This window comes from Chiloscyllium plagiosum, unplaced genomic scaffold (assembly GCF_037043375.1).
Source record: "Chiloscyllium plagiosum isolate Xiang-an unplaced genomic scaffold, Cpla_swu_hap1 HiC_scaffold_13, whole genome shotgun sequence".
Lineage (NCBI taxonomy): Eukaryota > Metazoa > Chordata > Chondrichthyes > Orectolobiformes > Hemiscylliidae > Chiloscyllium > Chiloscyllium plagiosum.
Window position 1 is genome coordinate 4,519,796 of NW_028270151.1, and position 16,792 is coordinate 4,536,587.

Consider the following 16,792-nt stretch of genomic DNA (forward strand, 5'->3'; position numbering starts at 1 on the left):
TTTGTTCAGAAATTCCACTTTTCTTTCTATGGTTCACGCGTTTTTGGAAATTCACCTCTCCATACTGCGATCATTTGCTCCTGTACAGATACCTAGACCCGCATATTTGCCTGGCTCGTTGCTCCCCATGTCAATTTTGTGAAGTTTATGTCATGATTCATCCAGCAGAATGCATTGATATCAAGCCTCACTATTTTAAGTCACTAAAAGTATGAAAATGTAATTAAACTATCAAAATTGTATCAAATTTATTTTCTTAACCGGTCGTTTAAGAAAGTAAAAACGTACACCTAATTTATGATGATACCATTTAAACTTTTTCCCTTTTAAATTCTTCCACTCACAAAAGACATATTAAGAGTGAGGAAAGCAAAAAGATCAGGGAAACAGATCTGTACCACAAAACTAGCTATGTTGTTTTCACAAACCTCTCAACTTGATGGTAACAATGTAATCTGCACAGTGACAATCTATGTTTAATTCACTAGTGGATTGGTTGGGTCCAGGGCCCTTCCCTTTCCTTCGAGTTTTACAATTAATTTTTCCAACGTATCCAAATGTATTTTTCCTGTGGTCGGACAGAAAATTGTAGAGAATAAAAGTACAGAAACAGGAGACAGAAAGTGAGTGATGTTGACGCAGTCAGCTTCTGGAGCTTTCATCCTGCTTCTGTTTGGATTTCCCTCACAGGGTTTGCCTAACCTTACAACCAAATCAAGCAGAGACTTGCACATACATGGAGTTCCCCTGAACCCAAAACAGTTGGCACTAACTTGTCTGGAATCAATGACCCCAAAAAGTAACATGCTCTCACATGCATGTTTGCTTCACTTATTTTACAAAGATGTAAACAATTCCTTGCAAATTCTCTGCTTATAATGGCAGCATCCCTTGTCTGCATTTCCAATCCACAGTCCAAAATTTTTTAAAATGCAGTCTTTATACAATCTAATCCACATATCCTTTCCTTCTTTAATTTGACATTTCAACAGTCCCAAAGACTGCCGGAACTACCAAAACTAAATCTCTTTCCCTCTAATACAAATCTAACAGAGATAAGTTTTACTTGAAGTGTATATTCTGATGAAATTGGACTTCAGTGATCTAATGTACTCCAAATGTGACTATGATTCTGTAAAGGACAGTTTTAAACAAGTTTTTTTTTAAATTAAGCAGTTATTAACTTACTTTAAATTGACTTGGGTTGAATTTACTGCATTTGACAATATTTTAGCAAACTTCATGTCAAAGTTGAACATCTGAAAATCCCATTTGCACAAAACGCCGAGGTAGGATTACACAACTTCACCCACCGTCATTTGTTGCTGCAAATAAACCACTACTTTAATTGTTCTAAATGAGAGACGTTCAGATAATTTACAAGGGATCAAGCCCCTCAGCCTTCTCTTACTCTAAGGACTAATTTACATAAATCTCAAAGGCCTACATCCAAGGTTTCTACAGGTGGCAGCTGCGGGGATTGGATGTATTGGCGATAATTTCTCAAAATTCCCTACATTCTACAAGGGTCCCAGCAGACTGGAAGCTAGCAACATAGCTATTCAAGGAGGAATTGCAGGCAGTTTTAGTATGCCATCATTAGGAAAATGTTGGAATCTATTATTATGGATTTCTTACCAATACACCAAGGAAACCATAATGATTAGGGTCATGGAGCTGTACAGCAACAGGCTAACATGGTTTTATGAAAGAAAAACTCTATTTGACAATGTATTAGTTTTTTGAGGATGCAGCTAGGATGCAAATAAAGGAGAACCAGTAGACAAGTCCATGTGGATTTCCCAAAAGCATTCGATAAGGTGCTAAAACAAGGTTAATATACAAAACAAGGGCTCACAGAGCTGTGGGTTATACATGAACATGCTTAGAAGATTGGCTAAAAAGGTAGGAAAAGAAGTGTAAGGATAAATGGGGCAAGTTAGCAGACTGTGATTAGTGGAGAGTTGCAAGGAATCATGTAAATTGTTAATGGGCAATAAACTCAAAGACAGGATGCCAAGATATTAAAATTTGCTTCAGGATTACCCTCATCTTGATAATGAGCCATTTTTGCTGAAATAATTTTGTCCTATTGAGGTGCTTCTGTTACCCAAAAGAAAAGCTTGTGATGTTACTTGTCTGTATGAATGACATTACAAGATTTGCTCACAAGGTTTATGAAGTGGCAACTTTCCAACAAGACAACCTTCACTGAGCTGATGGCTGCAATGAAAGCATCAAAATGCATTCTGAACAGAAGGAAAAATTGCACGTAATTTTCTTAACCATAATACATAGCTGCAAACACAGAAACCACAACTTGGTAGAAAATAGAGGTCCCAGGTGAAAAACAGGATGTGGAGAATCTAAGAATATGCATTTAATTTTTTTTAAACTTAACAAAAGGCAACAGGAGATATGCACAAAGCATCATTTAGATTGCACTCACCAATGAATGTACTGTAATGCAAAATACCTGTATTGTAGTTGCTTAGATTCTGACCAGGATAACTGAAATACAGAACCTGCAATTCTGCATCATTGCAGCTGGTCTTGCCGTTAGGATTATTAAATTAAAAATGGATTACGGTTATAAAGAACAAAACATTGAAGTTTCACAAAAATGTGCATCTTTGAAGATACCATCAATAGTAATATTATTGTGTGTGGGGTCTAAGGGCTCATATTACTCAACAGGGGACAGAATCCACAGAACACATGAAACTAGTGTGGAGGCAGCTCTGTATATACAACTTTAAATCAGATCACTGGTTGTGACGGAGCTACGGAAAAAACTTCAACGTAATCTAAAGTATCTTAAAGTGACTTTAAAAGAAAAGTTGAAAACAGCAAAAGAATTATTTATCAAGCAGACAGACTGAGCTTCATGAGTCAGCAGGAAAGCCCCAATTTAATGTGAGTGGGTAACAAGATCACTCGGACTGGAATTTTCCTGCTATTCTACTAGTACAGCAGTGACTCTCAATTGGTTTTTGCTGTGAGCATTTTAATGTTTCATACACAGTGGTAGGCCAGAATGAAAATTGAACAGGACAGCAGGAAGAGGTGTAAAAAAAAAACAAGATAGCTTACAGTTTTTGCAGGCTCTGGCGATGTCAGTGATTGACCTTCAGAATTTGTTGAATTAACTCGCATCCACAAACAAGAGTGGCCTCATAGCCCTTGGCAAGGCTGACAACACTGGGTTTCTGTCCCACAGCCACCACTGCTGCCTTAGAGCTTGTGACCCTAATGGGTGGCTGCAATTGCAGTTTGGGAACCCCCAAACTACACCACCTTTTGGATCAATAGCCACAATGCGAGATTTAGCTGCTATTTTTAATACCAAGTGTACATGTTATTTCAATTTCCAAAAAATAGATCCAAGCTCAAAGAAATTTTAAAAAACTGCATTTAATAAGGATGGCTGTTACTTCGCAAGGTGATTCATTGTCAAAGTGGAGTGATGGCCAAGTTTGTTGCCATATCAAATTAGGGAGTATGGCAAATACAAAGAAGATTTATTACAAGTAATCAGAGAGTAAAAAGGAGAAAACTCTTTCTGGTTGAAATCCCAAGTCACCAACTAGGAGTTAAGAGATTTTGTGCTGAAAAGTTTTGTACATCTACAGTCACAGATAGAGACAAGTTGTAAATTCATATTGTTATAATGTGGGATTTGTATATTTAGAACTCCATTTTTTTCTACAACTGAGAAATGATCAGATAGCTCATTTGGTTCTTGACGCAGAGTGATGCTAACAAATCTCACATTGAATCTTGGGTTCAAATCCCACATTGGCTGAGGTTGCCATGAAGACACTCCTTTTCAACCTCTCCCATCGTCTGAGCTTAAACCACTATCAATATTGGCTCTATTTACGAGCACACATATAAGTTTGCAATCACCATACCTTTCAATCAAACTCTGATTACTATTATCTTTATTGGCATCTTTCATCATACAATCATGGAAAAGCAGTCCACTTTTGCTGGCAGGCCATTGTAAAAAGATACTGTGAATGCAATATGTGGGAAATAGAGAATTTGGGACCCAGGCTGTGGGAAAGTGAAACTCTTGTGATTTTGTCTTCTTGGTTACAAGTATATGTTGGTTTTAGCCAAAACTTGTTGATAGTATAAGCGAACATTCAAAAATACACAGCATTCCTAAAATTAACCCACACACGTGGCAAGAATCAATGTCTCATTAAAATAGAGATAGGACATTACTGGCATGTAAGCAACCCTGTCACTCTCTCTTCTCTAACTGTTAATGGGTAAATCTAGAAAGCATTCCTTAAGATTGGAGTTCAATTTCTGTATATGCAGTGTAAGAATGGGTTGTGATAATGAACAAAGCATAAAAAGCAATACAAAACAAATATATTTCTAAAATTAGGTTTGGAAAATGGCTAGTGTAATACCGCTGTATAAGAAGTTGGAGGGAGGGGGGGGAAAGAGGTGTGAAACCATGGGCTAATTGGCTGTTGGTAAGATTTAAGCCAATTATCAAAGATGAGATTGCAGAGGAAAGTGCATTGTAGATCGGAATTGAGTCAGCATGCCTTTGTCAAGGGGAAGTCATGTCTGGCATATCTGGTAGAATTCTTTCAGGAGGTAACAAGCAAGTATTCAAAGGAGAGCTAACAGACCTCATTTATTTAGTGGCCTCACATGCAGAAATCCAAATAGGAGCTCATGGTGTTAGCGGCGAGGTATCGGGATGGATGCAGAGGATTGGCTGAAGGCAAAAACTGAGGATAAAGGGGTTGTTTTGAGGAGGTCAGCACGTGACTGGTCCTGCTGGGGTCAGTATTGGAACCACAACAAATAGGATTAAGGAGAATCCAAGGGATTTTATAAATATATTAAGGACAAAAGGATCACTAGGGAGAGAATAGGGCCCTTCAAAGATCAGAAAGGCAGCCCATGTGTGGAACCACAGGAGATACTGAATGAGTATTTTGCATCAGTGTTTACTGTAGAGAAGGACATGGAAGATATAGGATGTGGGAAATAGATGGTGACATCTTGAAAAATGTCCATATTACAGAGGTAATGGTGCCTGGATGTCTTGAAATGCATAAAAGTGGATAAATCCCCAAGACCTGATCATCGACAGTCACAAGTGAGGTGCTGGAGTACTGGAGTTTGGCTGATGTGGTGCCACTGTTTAAGAAGGGTGGTAAGGACAATCCAGAGAACTATAGACTGGTGAGTCTGACATCTGTGTTGGGCAAGTTGTTGGAGGTAATCCTGAGGGATAGGATATAGATGTATATGGAAAGGCAAGGACTGATTAGGGATAGTCAACATGGTTGTGTGCGTGGGAAATCATGTCTCCACAAACTTGATTGAGATTTTTGAAAAAGTAACAAAGAGGATTGATGAGGGCAGAGGGTTGGACGTGATCTATATGGACTTCAGTAAGGTGTTCGACAAGGGTCCTCATGGTAGACTGGTTAGCAAGGTTAGATCTCATGGAATACAGAGAGAACTAGCCATTTGGATACAGAACTGGCTCGAAGGTAGAAGACAGAGAGTGGTGGTGGTGGTGGAGGGTTGTTTTTCAGACTGGAGACCTGTGATCAGTGGTGTGCCACAAGGATTGGTGCTGGGTCCACTGCCTTTTGTCATTTATATAAATGATCTGAATGTTAACATAGGAGGTACAGTTAGTAAGTTTGTAGATGATACCAAAACTGGAGGTGCAGTGGACAGTGAAGAGGCTACCTTAGAGTAGAACGGGATCTTGATCAGATGGGCCAATGGGCTGAGGAGTGGCAGATGGAGTTTAATTTAGATAAATGTGAGGTGCTGAAGTGTGGAAAGGAAGATCAGAGCAGGACTTGTACACTTAATGGTAAGGTCCTGGGGAGTGTTGCTGAACAAAGAGACCTTGGAGTGCAAAATCATAGTTCCTTGAACGTGGCGTCTCAGGTTAATAGGATAGTGAAGGCGGCATGTGGTATGCTTTCCTTTATTGGACAGAGCATTGAGTACATGAGTTGGGAGGTCATGTTGCAACTGTATAGGACATTGATTAGACCGCTTTTGGAATATTACGCGCAATTCTGGTCCCCCTCCTATCAGAAGGATGTTGTGAAACTTGAAAGGATTCAGAAATTATTTACAAGGATGTTGCCAGGGTTGGAGGATCTGACCTACAGGGAGAGGCTGAATAGGCTAGGGCTGTTTTCCCTGGAGCATCAGAGGCTGAGGGGTGACCTTATAGAGGTTTATGAAATCTTGAGGGGCATGGATAGGCTAAATGGACAAGCACTTTTCCCTGGGTTGGGGAGTTCAGAACTAGAGGGCATAGGTTTAGGGTGAAAGGGGAAAAATTTAAAAGGAATCCAAGAGCAACATTTTTACTCAGAGGCTGGTGCGTGTATGGAATGAGCTGCCAGAGCAAGTGGTGAAGGCTGGTACAATTACAACATTTAAAAGTCATCTAGATGGGTATATGAATGGGAAGGGTTTAGAGGGCTATGGGCCAACTGTTGGCAAATGAGACGAGATTGGTTTAGGATATCTGGTTCGCATGAACACGTTAGACCAAAGGTTTCTGTGCTGTACATCTCTATGACTCTAATCACTTTAGACATTAATAACCTGGACAAACGAATCGAGGGCATTGTTGCTAAGTTTGCAGATGACAAAACTAGGTGGTGGGAAAGGTAGTTTTGAGGGAGTTGGAGACTGTAGAAGGACTGGACAGACTAAGAGTGGGCAAAGAAGTTGCAGATGGAATACAATGTGGGAAAAGGTGAGGTTATGCATTTTTGTATGAAGAATGGAAGCATTGACCAATTCATAAATGGAGGAAGTCTTTGAAAAATCAGGATTTGCTTAACATGCAGGTTCAGTTGGCAGTTAGAAGGACAAATGCAACATTAACATTCTTTTCAAGGGGGCTAGAACATGAGCAGGGACATGCTGGATAAACAGATTGTATAAAGCCCTGATCAGACCAAATTTGGAGTATTAGGAGTAATTTTGGACCCGATATCCAAGGAAGGATATCTGGCATTGCAGTGGATCCAGAGGAAGCTCAAGAATGATCCTGGGATTGAAGTGATAGTCATAGGAAAAGCGGTTGAGAACTCTGGGTCTGTACGCAAATGGCGTTTAGATGGATGAGGGGAGTCTCATTGAAACTTTCGGAATACTGAGAGGCCTGGACAGAGTGGACATGGAGAAGATGTTTCCACTAACAGAAGAGGCTAGGACCTGAGGGCACAGCCTTAGAGTGAAGGAATGACCCCTTAGAACTGAAATGAGGAGCAATTTCTTCAGCCAGAGGATGCTGAATAGGCAGAACTCATTCCCACAGAAGCCTGTGGAGGCCAAATCATTGAGCGTACTTAAGACAGAATGATAGTTTCTTATTTATTAAGGGGGATCAAGGGTTACAGGGAGAAGGCAGAAGAATAGGAATGAGAAATACATCAGACATGATCAAATGGTAGAGGAGATTCAATGGGCTGAATGGCCTCACTGTGCTCCTCTATTTTATTGTGTTATGGTTTAAGTGAATCCCATTGGCAAGCACGTAACATTGAATTCAGATGAACAATTTGAAGAGTTAACTCTATTTCTCTTTCCACAATCGCTGCCTGACCTGCTGATTTCTAAAAGTTTGTTATTTCTGTTCCAGAATTGTAGCTGTTGAGTTAGGAAAGAATCACATTCAGCTGAAAAATCATTCAGGAAAACAATAGCCTGCTAACAATCGCAATCTAGGTTATACCCAAAGAACTGGCATTCAGACAAAGTATGAGAAAACAAGTTATGGAGTTTCACTATTGAATCAACAAAAGGAACACTTTCCTATTTTACCACATACCTTAGCTAGTTTCAGAAATATTTAGTTGATGATTAGGGACATTTAGGGAAAGATTCGTTAATGTACCTGAACTTCAGAGTTAGCGTCAACAAGCTGCAGTGCAAACCAGCTATCCTGACAGTTGTACTTGCACAGATCTTCCTTTCGAATTGATACTTTACCTGAAAGAAACAAATCAATTGCAAAGAAGTGGTCATGACTTAAGTGACAGTAATTATCAAATGAAAATTCAACTAGATTCAAGCACAGATCTCTTTATTTACTTTAAGCTGCAATGACAGCTCAATTCAGTTGGTTTCATGCATTAAAGTCATTCCGACATCAATTTCTATTCAAAAATGTAAGCAGACTGATATTGCCCAGCAGCACTGAAGGAGTCCTACGTTGATGAATGGTGTATTCATTCAGATGAAATACGAAAACAAGGCCTGTTCAATTCAGGTAAATATTATATAGCCTAATTATTGATTGAAGAGGAGTGTTTTTGGTTTCTGAGTCAATATTGTCTGCACAACGTACACCATCCTCATTTCCTCAGACAGCCACCATTTAATTGGAAAAAAATGGCACTAACTCTGGCCAATACCATTCACATCAATTACAAAGGTACTACTTAAAATGTAATAAGCATCCCAGTCAGGCTCTTGTGGCACAGTGATAGCATCTCTACCTCTAGGCCAGAAGGTCTGGGTTCAAATCCCATCTGCCCCAGACTTGTCACAGTTGATTAAAAGGTATCTACTCAGCATCCAGTTTCCCATCAACCCTCTCCAAATACAATACAAAAACTCAAGTTAATTAAACAAAATTTACCCTCAAGACCACCCTTTTTTGAACAACGTTGTAACATTTTCAATTTTGGTGTCCTCTGGTATCACCTGAGCATAAAATGAAAATTAAGACAAATACCTCTGCAATTCCCACATGCATTGTTTCAGTAACCTTGGATTCTTCTCATCGAGCCCTGGTACCTTCTCCAGTAGTTAGCCTACCCAATTATACCTCATTACATTTAAACCCTTCAACTATCTGAACTCTTTCCTTTTGTACCATGACTGGAGAGCAATTTCTTACCTTGATAAAGATAGATATTTTTTAGTACCTCAGCCATGACCCCTGCTTCCATGCGTAATCCTTTTGGCTCCTGACCATCTCCATACTTACTTTTAAAATCCATCGACTATTTATATGATCATTGTCCCCCAGAAATTCTCCTACTGACCAATGTCTATGAGGTCTACCAACACCTTTCTCATTGGAATGGTAACAAACAGCTGTAGAACACTCTCCTGAATACGTTCTTGGAACTCTTGGCCTTCCTTGCCCTTTACACTATTACTATCCCACCCTCTTCTCAAATAAATAAAATACACTGTTTCAATCAAACAATGCACTAAACAAATACACTAGAAAAGGTGTAGAGGAGATTCATAAAGGTGTTGCCTGGGGTGGAGCAATTTAGCTTTAAAAAGGTCAAGAGCTGGGGGAGTTTCTCTTATAAAAAAGGCTGAGGGCGGACCTCACTGAGGTATACAAAGTTATGAGGGGTTTAGATAGGATGGATGGGGAGAAGTTTTCCCCTTTAGTAGTTGGTATAAGCAGGGGTCACAGTTTTAATGCAAGGAACAGGGGGTTTAGAGAGGAAATGCAGAATTTTGTTTTGAAGTGGTAGGTGTCTGGAACTCATTCCCTCAAAAAAGAGGTGTTTGGAGACCCAGCAGTTTTTGATAGAGAGGTGGAGAAACCTCTATACCCTATTAAACAGGGGCCACTGTGCTGCAAGGTGGCCATGTCCATACCTCCGCATCAGGAGGCCCAGGTTTGATTTCCACCTGCTCCAGAAGTGTGTGATAGCAACTCTGAACACACTGATAAAAATACTTTTTTGTTTTAAAAAAGGCAGACACATTGAAAACATTTTAGTTGTACCCAGATGAGCACTTGAAATGCCATCGGATACAAAGCTACAGGCCATGTACTGAAAATAAGATTAGAATAGATAAATGCTTGATGACCAGGATGGACATAATAGGCTAAAGGACCTTGCATCTGTTTAGTAAAAGCTAAATGACTTTATGATAATTATTGGACATTTCAGTAACTGCTTTGCAAATTTGTTACTACACATTTTCCCCAGTAGTTTTGACCTACTGAACGACACCAAGCAATGTAAAGACACCTCTTTTATTCCCTCGTCGCAGCCAAACTGAGGCCTTGGCTCCTCTGGGGCATCCTCTTTTTCTCAAACACCGAAGTGAACTCTTTAATGGATATTGCCACACTTCCTCCTTTCCGACCTTTCTTGAACACCTTGTATCCAATTATATCCCTGGTCATTGTCATATCATATTTCCAAATGACTGTATCTACAATTCATCAGCCTTATTGAATGCACTTTAAGTATTCACATACATGCAACACAACTAACTGTAATTCAGATTTCAGAAACAAACAAATTGCTGGAAAAAAAACTGAACAGAAAGCAGAGTTTTCAGGTTCAGTGACCCTTCTTCAGAACTAAATTTAGATTGCTTTAGTTTTCTTCTTAACTGAATACTTCAATTTTGAATATTCTAATGGAATCGCTCCTTCCCAATAATTATTTTCACCTTGGCACTCGTAGTATTGTGATTGGATTCCCTCAACTCTGCCAAATTAGTGCTATCATGGAGGGGTTAGCCTAACAAACCTCCCCAGAAGGAAACTGGTCCTGGCTCTGTTCAGGTGCAACTGTTTAGGTCCAAGCTCCCCTAAAACTGATCCCAGTGGGCTAAGAATATGAAGCCCTCCATCCTACACTTAGACCAGAGACAAGAGACAGGAGCAGAAATTACGCTATTCGGACCATCAACTCTGCCCAGCCATTCAATCATGGCTGGTCAGTTTTCAACCTCATTCTCCTGCTTTCTCCTTGTAACTTTTGATCCCCTTGACCCTCAAGATCCCATCTACCTCTGTCTTAAACATACCCAATGACCTGACCTCTGCAACCTTTTGTGGCAATGAATTCCATAGAGTCCCCACTCTCTAACTGAAGTAGTTTTGCCTTATCTCCATTCTAAAGGGTCTTCCCTTTATTCTTAGGCTGAGCCATTGAATCCTAGTCTTGACTACCAATGGAAACATCTTCCCAATGTCCACTCTGTCCAGGCCATTCTGTGTTCTGTAAGATTCTATTAGATTCCTAGGATCATTCTTATGAGCCTCCTCAGGACTTGCTCCAAGGCTAATATATCCTTCCTGAGATATGGGACCCAAAACTGCTCATAATACTCTAAATATGGTCGGACCTTAGCTTTACAAAGCTTCAGAAGTACATTCCTGCTTTTATATTCTACTCCACTCAAAAGAAATGCTGACATTGCATTTCCTTTCCTAACTACTGACTCAACCTGCAAGTTTACCTTGAGAGAATTGTGGACTAGAACTCAAGTCTCTATGCACCTCAGACTTCTGAACTTCCTCCTTATTGAGAAATTAGTCTATGCTTCTATTCTTCCTACAAAGTGCACAACCTCACACTCTCCCATGTTGTTGTCCATCTGCCACTTTGCACATTCTCCGAACCTAAATCTTTCAGCAGCCTCCCTGCCTCCTCAATACTACCTGTCCCTCCACCTATCTTGTATCCACTTAGGCTCCAACCATTAATATTAATGTGCTCTATACTCATGTTTTATAGACACTAATGCCTGGTACTGGCAGCAATCCAGACATTACTATTCAAGGTGCCAGTTGCTAATTTCCTGCCTTGTTCCCTCTACCCTGATGTCCTCCTTCCTCCATAGGCCACTGATATTGAATGTTCACCCTCCTCCTCTTCAGGTTGCTCTGCAGCTTTTTGGTGACATTCATCCCTCTGGCTATAGGGAGGCCAAATACCATCATGGACTTGTATCTGTTACCAACACATAAATGCTCGTTTGTTCCTTTTACTACCAGATTTCTTGTACAATTGCTCTTCCAGGCTTTTTTGTGCCCCCCTGGCTGCAGTCCCCAGATCGCCTATCACTTTCACCAATATTCAGAACTAGAAAGCAAGGCACACTTACCTCACTCCTGCACTACCTGCCAATCTCTTCTAGACTGGTGATCTTTTATTTTCTTTCTTCCTGCAAACTCCTCGCTACAGACCAATTACATTCAAAATGAACACTATCCACAAAGCTCTCAACCTTGCAGATTCCACTATGCTGTAATTCCACAGCACATCAGGCAGCATCCGAGGAGCAGGAAAATCGACATTTTGGGCACGAGCCCTTCATCATGAAACTAATGAAGGGCTCCTGCCTGAAATGTCGATTTTCCTGCTCCTCGGATGCTGCCTGACCTGCTGTGCATTTCCAGCACCACTCTAATCTAGACTCTAATCTCCAGCATCTGCAGTCCTCGCTTCGCCTACTATGCTGTAGTTGACCAGTTAGGGTAATGGATGTAATGGGATAGGGAAGCATGACTTAGTGATATTATCGCTGGATTATTCATCTGTAGATACAGGTAATGTTCTCAGGAAGAACAGAAACAAAAATTGCAGAAAATCACAGCAGGTCTGGCAGCACCCGTGGAGAGAAATCAGAGCTAATATTTCGAGTCTCGTGACCCTTCTTCAGAACTCCAGGGTTCTGAAATTCAGGAGTTTGAAGTGTCACTAGATGCAAAACATTAACTCAGATTTCTTTCTATAGATCTTCCAGACCTGTGTTTTTCCAGCAGTTTTTGTTTTCGTTTCTAATTTCCAGCATCCACTGTTTGTCTCCATGATTCTATCAGCACGGAAACAGACCCTTCAGTCCAATGTGTCCATGCCAACTATGTTCCCAAATAAATCTAGTTATACCTGCCTGTGCGTAGCCCATATCTCTCCAAGCACTTCCTATTCATGAACTTATCCAAATGTTTTTTAAATATTAGATTACTTACAGTGTGAAAACAGGCCCTTCGGCCCAACAAGTCCACACCGACACGCCGAAGTGGAACCCATTCCCCTACATTTACCCTTTCATCTAACACTACGGGCAATTTAGCATGGCCAATTCAACTAACCTGCACATTTTTGGACTGTGGGAGGAAACCGGAACACCCGGAGGAAACCCACGCAGACACGGGGAGAATGTGCAAACTCCACACAGTCAGTCACCTGAGGTGGGAACTGAACCCAGGTCTCAGGCGCTGTGAGGTAGCAGTGCTAACCACTGTGCCACCGTGCCGCCCAGTGTTACTGTACCTGCGTCCTCCATTTTCTCTTAACAGTTTATTTGACACACGAACCATTGTGTGTAAAAAAAGTTGCTCATGTCCTTTTTTAATCCTTCTCCTCTCATTTTAAAAATATGCCCCCTAGTTTTGAACTCCCCTAGCCTAAGAACAATACCCTTGTAATTCCCCTTATTTATGTCCCACATGATTTTATAAACCTCAATAAAGTCATTCCTTAACACCTACACTTTCTTTCAGATTTTTTGTTCAATGTTCTCGGGACCTGGGTTCAAATCCTGCCAAGGGTAGATGATGTAAATTGAATTCAATCAAAATCTGCAGTGGAACTGAAGGAGGGTGAAGAAGGTCAGGAACATGAAATACCAAACTACCAGGGATGCCAGCTGCTACACGAGCTTAGAAATCTGGTGCACGAGTGCTGCTGACAACACTTCCTGCATAAATGATTACCTGGTAAGGTAGGCTCCAGGGATCTGACCTGCACTGCCATCCACTACCAAACAATACAGAATATTACTTATAAAATAAAATTCAAATATACAGTGATTAAATGAAATATTTTCATTAACCTTTATTATAAAAGAAATGAATTTTATTAAATTTCCCAGTTCCTATAGTAACTTCCTAACTTTGCATAAAAGGGAAATAAAACTACAGTACACAACAGCCAATCAACACTCAGCCTTTGAACAAGATCACTTTCTCAATACAGTGAGCCCTGATCTGTTTTCACACTCTGCTAGTCTGCTTTGCAATGATTGAGGCCTGCTGCACATTCCTCCTGACCTACTTCAGTGCCCCAGATCTGCTGCACACTGTTGTCTGTTTCATGGTAATCCCAAATTGCTTCACACTCCCTCCCAGTCTGCTTTGGTGATTCTGTCAAGCTGTACACTTGTACTCCTAAAGTGATGCTCATTACTTCATTAAGCCAATCACATTTTGAATAAAAGACAACATTCAGATACTCCATGCCATTCATGTTTTTAGCACGTTTTAAAGCGCCTCTTATTAGAGTAATAACTTTACATCAATTTACAAAGCAAACACAACTCTATACGTTTTTGGAACAAATGATTCGATCAACCTTCAATTACTTGTTCATTATAAGTCTGCTTTGGCATGCGCCAACCACTTCACTGTACATTAAAACAACTTTAGGAGAGCTTCTAGCAAACAGTTGATTTAACAGAAAAACCCTTGGCATAGAGAGATGTGTAAGAGAGCAGATTTACACCATTTCACCTTCAATCAAATTTATTTTAAGAATGAAATCTCTCAAAATTAAATTGGCCTGATAAAATGTGATCTTCTGGTGAGTTGGTGACCAAACTTCTTTGAGATGGTGACCAAACAGGTGGATGAGGGTAAAACAGTTGATGTGGCATTATGTGGATTTCAGTAAAGTGTTTAACAAAGCTCTCCATGGTAGGCTATTGCACAAAACAGAGGCATGGGATCGAAGGTGATTTAGTGGTTTGGATCAGAAATTGGCTTGCTGAAAGACGACAGAGGATGGTGGTTGATGGGAAATGTTCATCCTGGAGTTCAGTTATCAGTGGTGTACCACAAGGATCTGTTTTGGGGCCACTGCTGTTCGTCATTTTTATAAGCAACCAAGATGAGGGCACAGGAGGATGGGTTAGTAAATTTGCAGACGACACGAAGGTCTATGGAGTGGTGGATAGTGCTGAAGGATGTTGCAGGTTGCAGACAGACATAGATAAGCTGCAGAGCTGGGCTGAGAGGTGGCAAATGGAGTTTAATGTGGCAAAGTAAGATGATTCACTTTGGAAGGAGCAACAAGAATAAAGAGAGTATTGGGCTAACGGTAAGATTCTGTGTAGTGTAGATGAGCAGACAGATCTCTGTGTCCATGTACATAGATCCCTGAAAGCTGCCACCCAGGTTGATAGTCTTGTTAAGAAGGCATACAGTATGTTAGCTTTTATTGGATGAGGGATTGAGTTGCGGAGCCACGAGGTCATGCTGCAGCTGTACAAAACTCTGATGCAGTTACACTTGGAGTCTTGCATACAATTCTGCTCACTCACATTATAGAAAGGATATGGAAGCTTTGGAAAGTGTTCAGAAGAGATTTAGTAGGATGTTGTCTGGTATGGAGAGAAGGTTTTATGAGGAAAGGCTGAAAGACTTGAGGCTGTTTTCATTAGAGAGAAGAAGGTTGAGAAGTGACTTAATTGAGACATATAAGATAATCAGAGGGTTAGATAGGGTGGACATTGAGAGCCTTTTTCCTCGGATGGTGAAGGCTAGCACAAAGGGACATAGCTTTAAATTGAGGGGTGATAGATATAGGACAGATATCAGAGGTAGTTTCTTTACTCAGAGTGGTAGGGGCGTGGAACGCACTGCCTGCAACAGTAGTAGACTCGCCAACTTTAAGGGCATTTAAATGGTCATTGGATAGACATATGGATGAAAATGGAATAGTGTAGGATAGATTGGTTCCACAGGTCGGTGCATGGTCTGTACTGCACTGTAATGTTCTATGGTAAGTTATGGTTGCTCGCATTGGGGTTCTACTTCATCTCTCCTCCACTACACACACACATGCTTAATTTGCTAAAATGCTGCAACTTTTAATGCAGAGATATTGCAAGAGTATTATCCAACTTAAATGACCCAAGAAGTGGAGGATGAGGTAAAAGATAGATAAGGATTAAACCTCATATAACCAGTTTCTACAGATGTGAGCAAATTATCTACAGAATGCTTTCAGTTAAAATATTTAGTATTGTAGCCAATGCAGCAAAGCATTTGAATTTAGGTTGATGTACAACATGGGGCCTTGTTTACATAGAACTAATCAAGAATCACAGGAAATCCACACCGAATTCAAATGCATTATGACCTGCCATACCCCACCAATAATTATAGGGATATAGGTAATTTTGATATTGCTGACACCAGAATTTATTAAGAGGGCACAGGATAAACAAGTTCACCACTCAAACATCCCTACATACAAAGTAAAATAGTGGAGAAGTTCAAAGCATAGAGAGCATGAGAGTTTCGCAGCAGATGATTATGGCTATGTTGCAACTTACCAAAAGGCACATCCTTTTGAAAGAAACTTTTATCATAAATATAAAAGGAGAGATACTGGAAACTTCGAGGAATTTCAAAGTAAAAATCTTCACCATAAAAGGGACTGTCAAAAAAACAAACATTGCAACAAGATATTAATAAATTGTGGCAGGTTTATTAACATTTGAAAATAACATGCTCATTACATTATAATGTAGCATTTTAAATGCTATTTCTTTACCATAATATGACATCATCCATACAAAAATATACATGAAATACATTTCAATAATTTTCAATATTATAATTGCAGCTCAAGAGAACAACTTCAAAAAAAAAACAAGAGATTAGGAGCAACTCATTGCAATTATCTAATACTGAGAGTTATGGAAAGACAACTGCACCCAAACTAAACCACAGGGCAACAACTTGGCTCAGCGGTTAGCACTGCTGCCTCAGCGCCAGGGACCTGGGTTTCATTCCACCATAGGTGACACTGTCTGTGGAGTTTGCACATTCTCTCTGTGGATCTGCACAAGTTTCCACCAGGTGTTACAGTTTCCTCCCACAGTCCAAAGATATGCAGCTGAGGCGGATTGGCCATGCTAAAATTCCCATAGTGTCCAGGGATATATAGGTTAGGTGGATTATCCACGAGGAAAGCAGGGATAG

At 40.3% G+C, this 16,792-nt stretch overlaps 1 protein-coding gene across 1 annotated transcript in view; it reads right to left on the reverse strand.

Annotated features, from left to right (window-relative positions):
* Positions 1–16,792, reverse strand: part of rasa2 (RAS p21 protein activator 2) — a 202,400-nt gene that overhangs the window by 102,443 nt on the left and 83,165 nt on the right. The window contains exons 3-4 of the mRNA XM_043702829.2: positions 16,141–16,244; positions 7,919–8,013 (exon numbers count right to left, since the gene is read on the reverse strand). Of these exons, the coding sequence (XP_043558764.1) occupies positions 7,919–8,013; positions 16,141–16,244 (199 nt within the window). The remainder of the gene's footprint in view (positions 1–7,918; positions 8,014–16,140; positions 16,245–16,792) is intronic.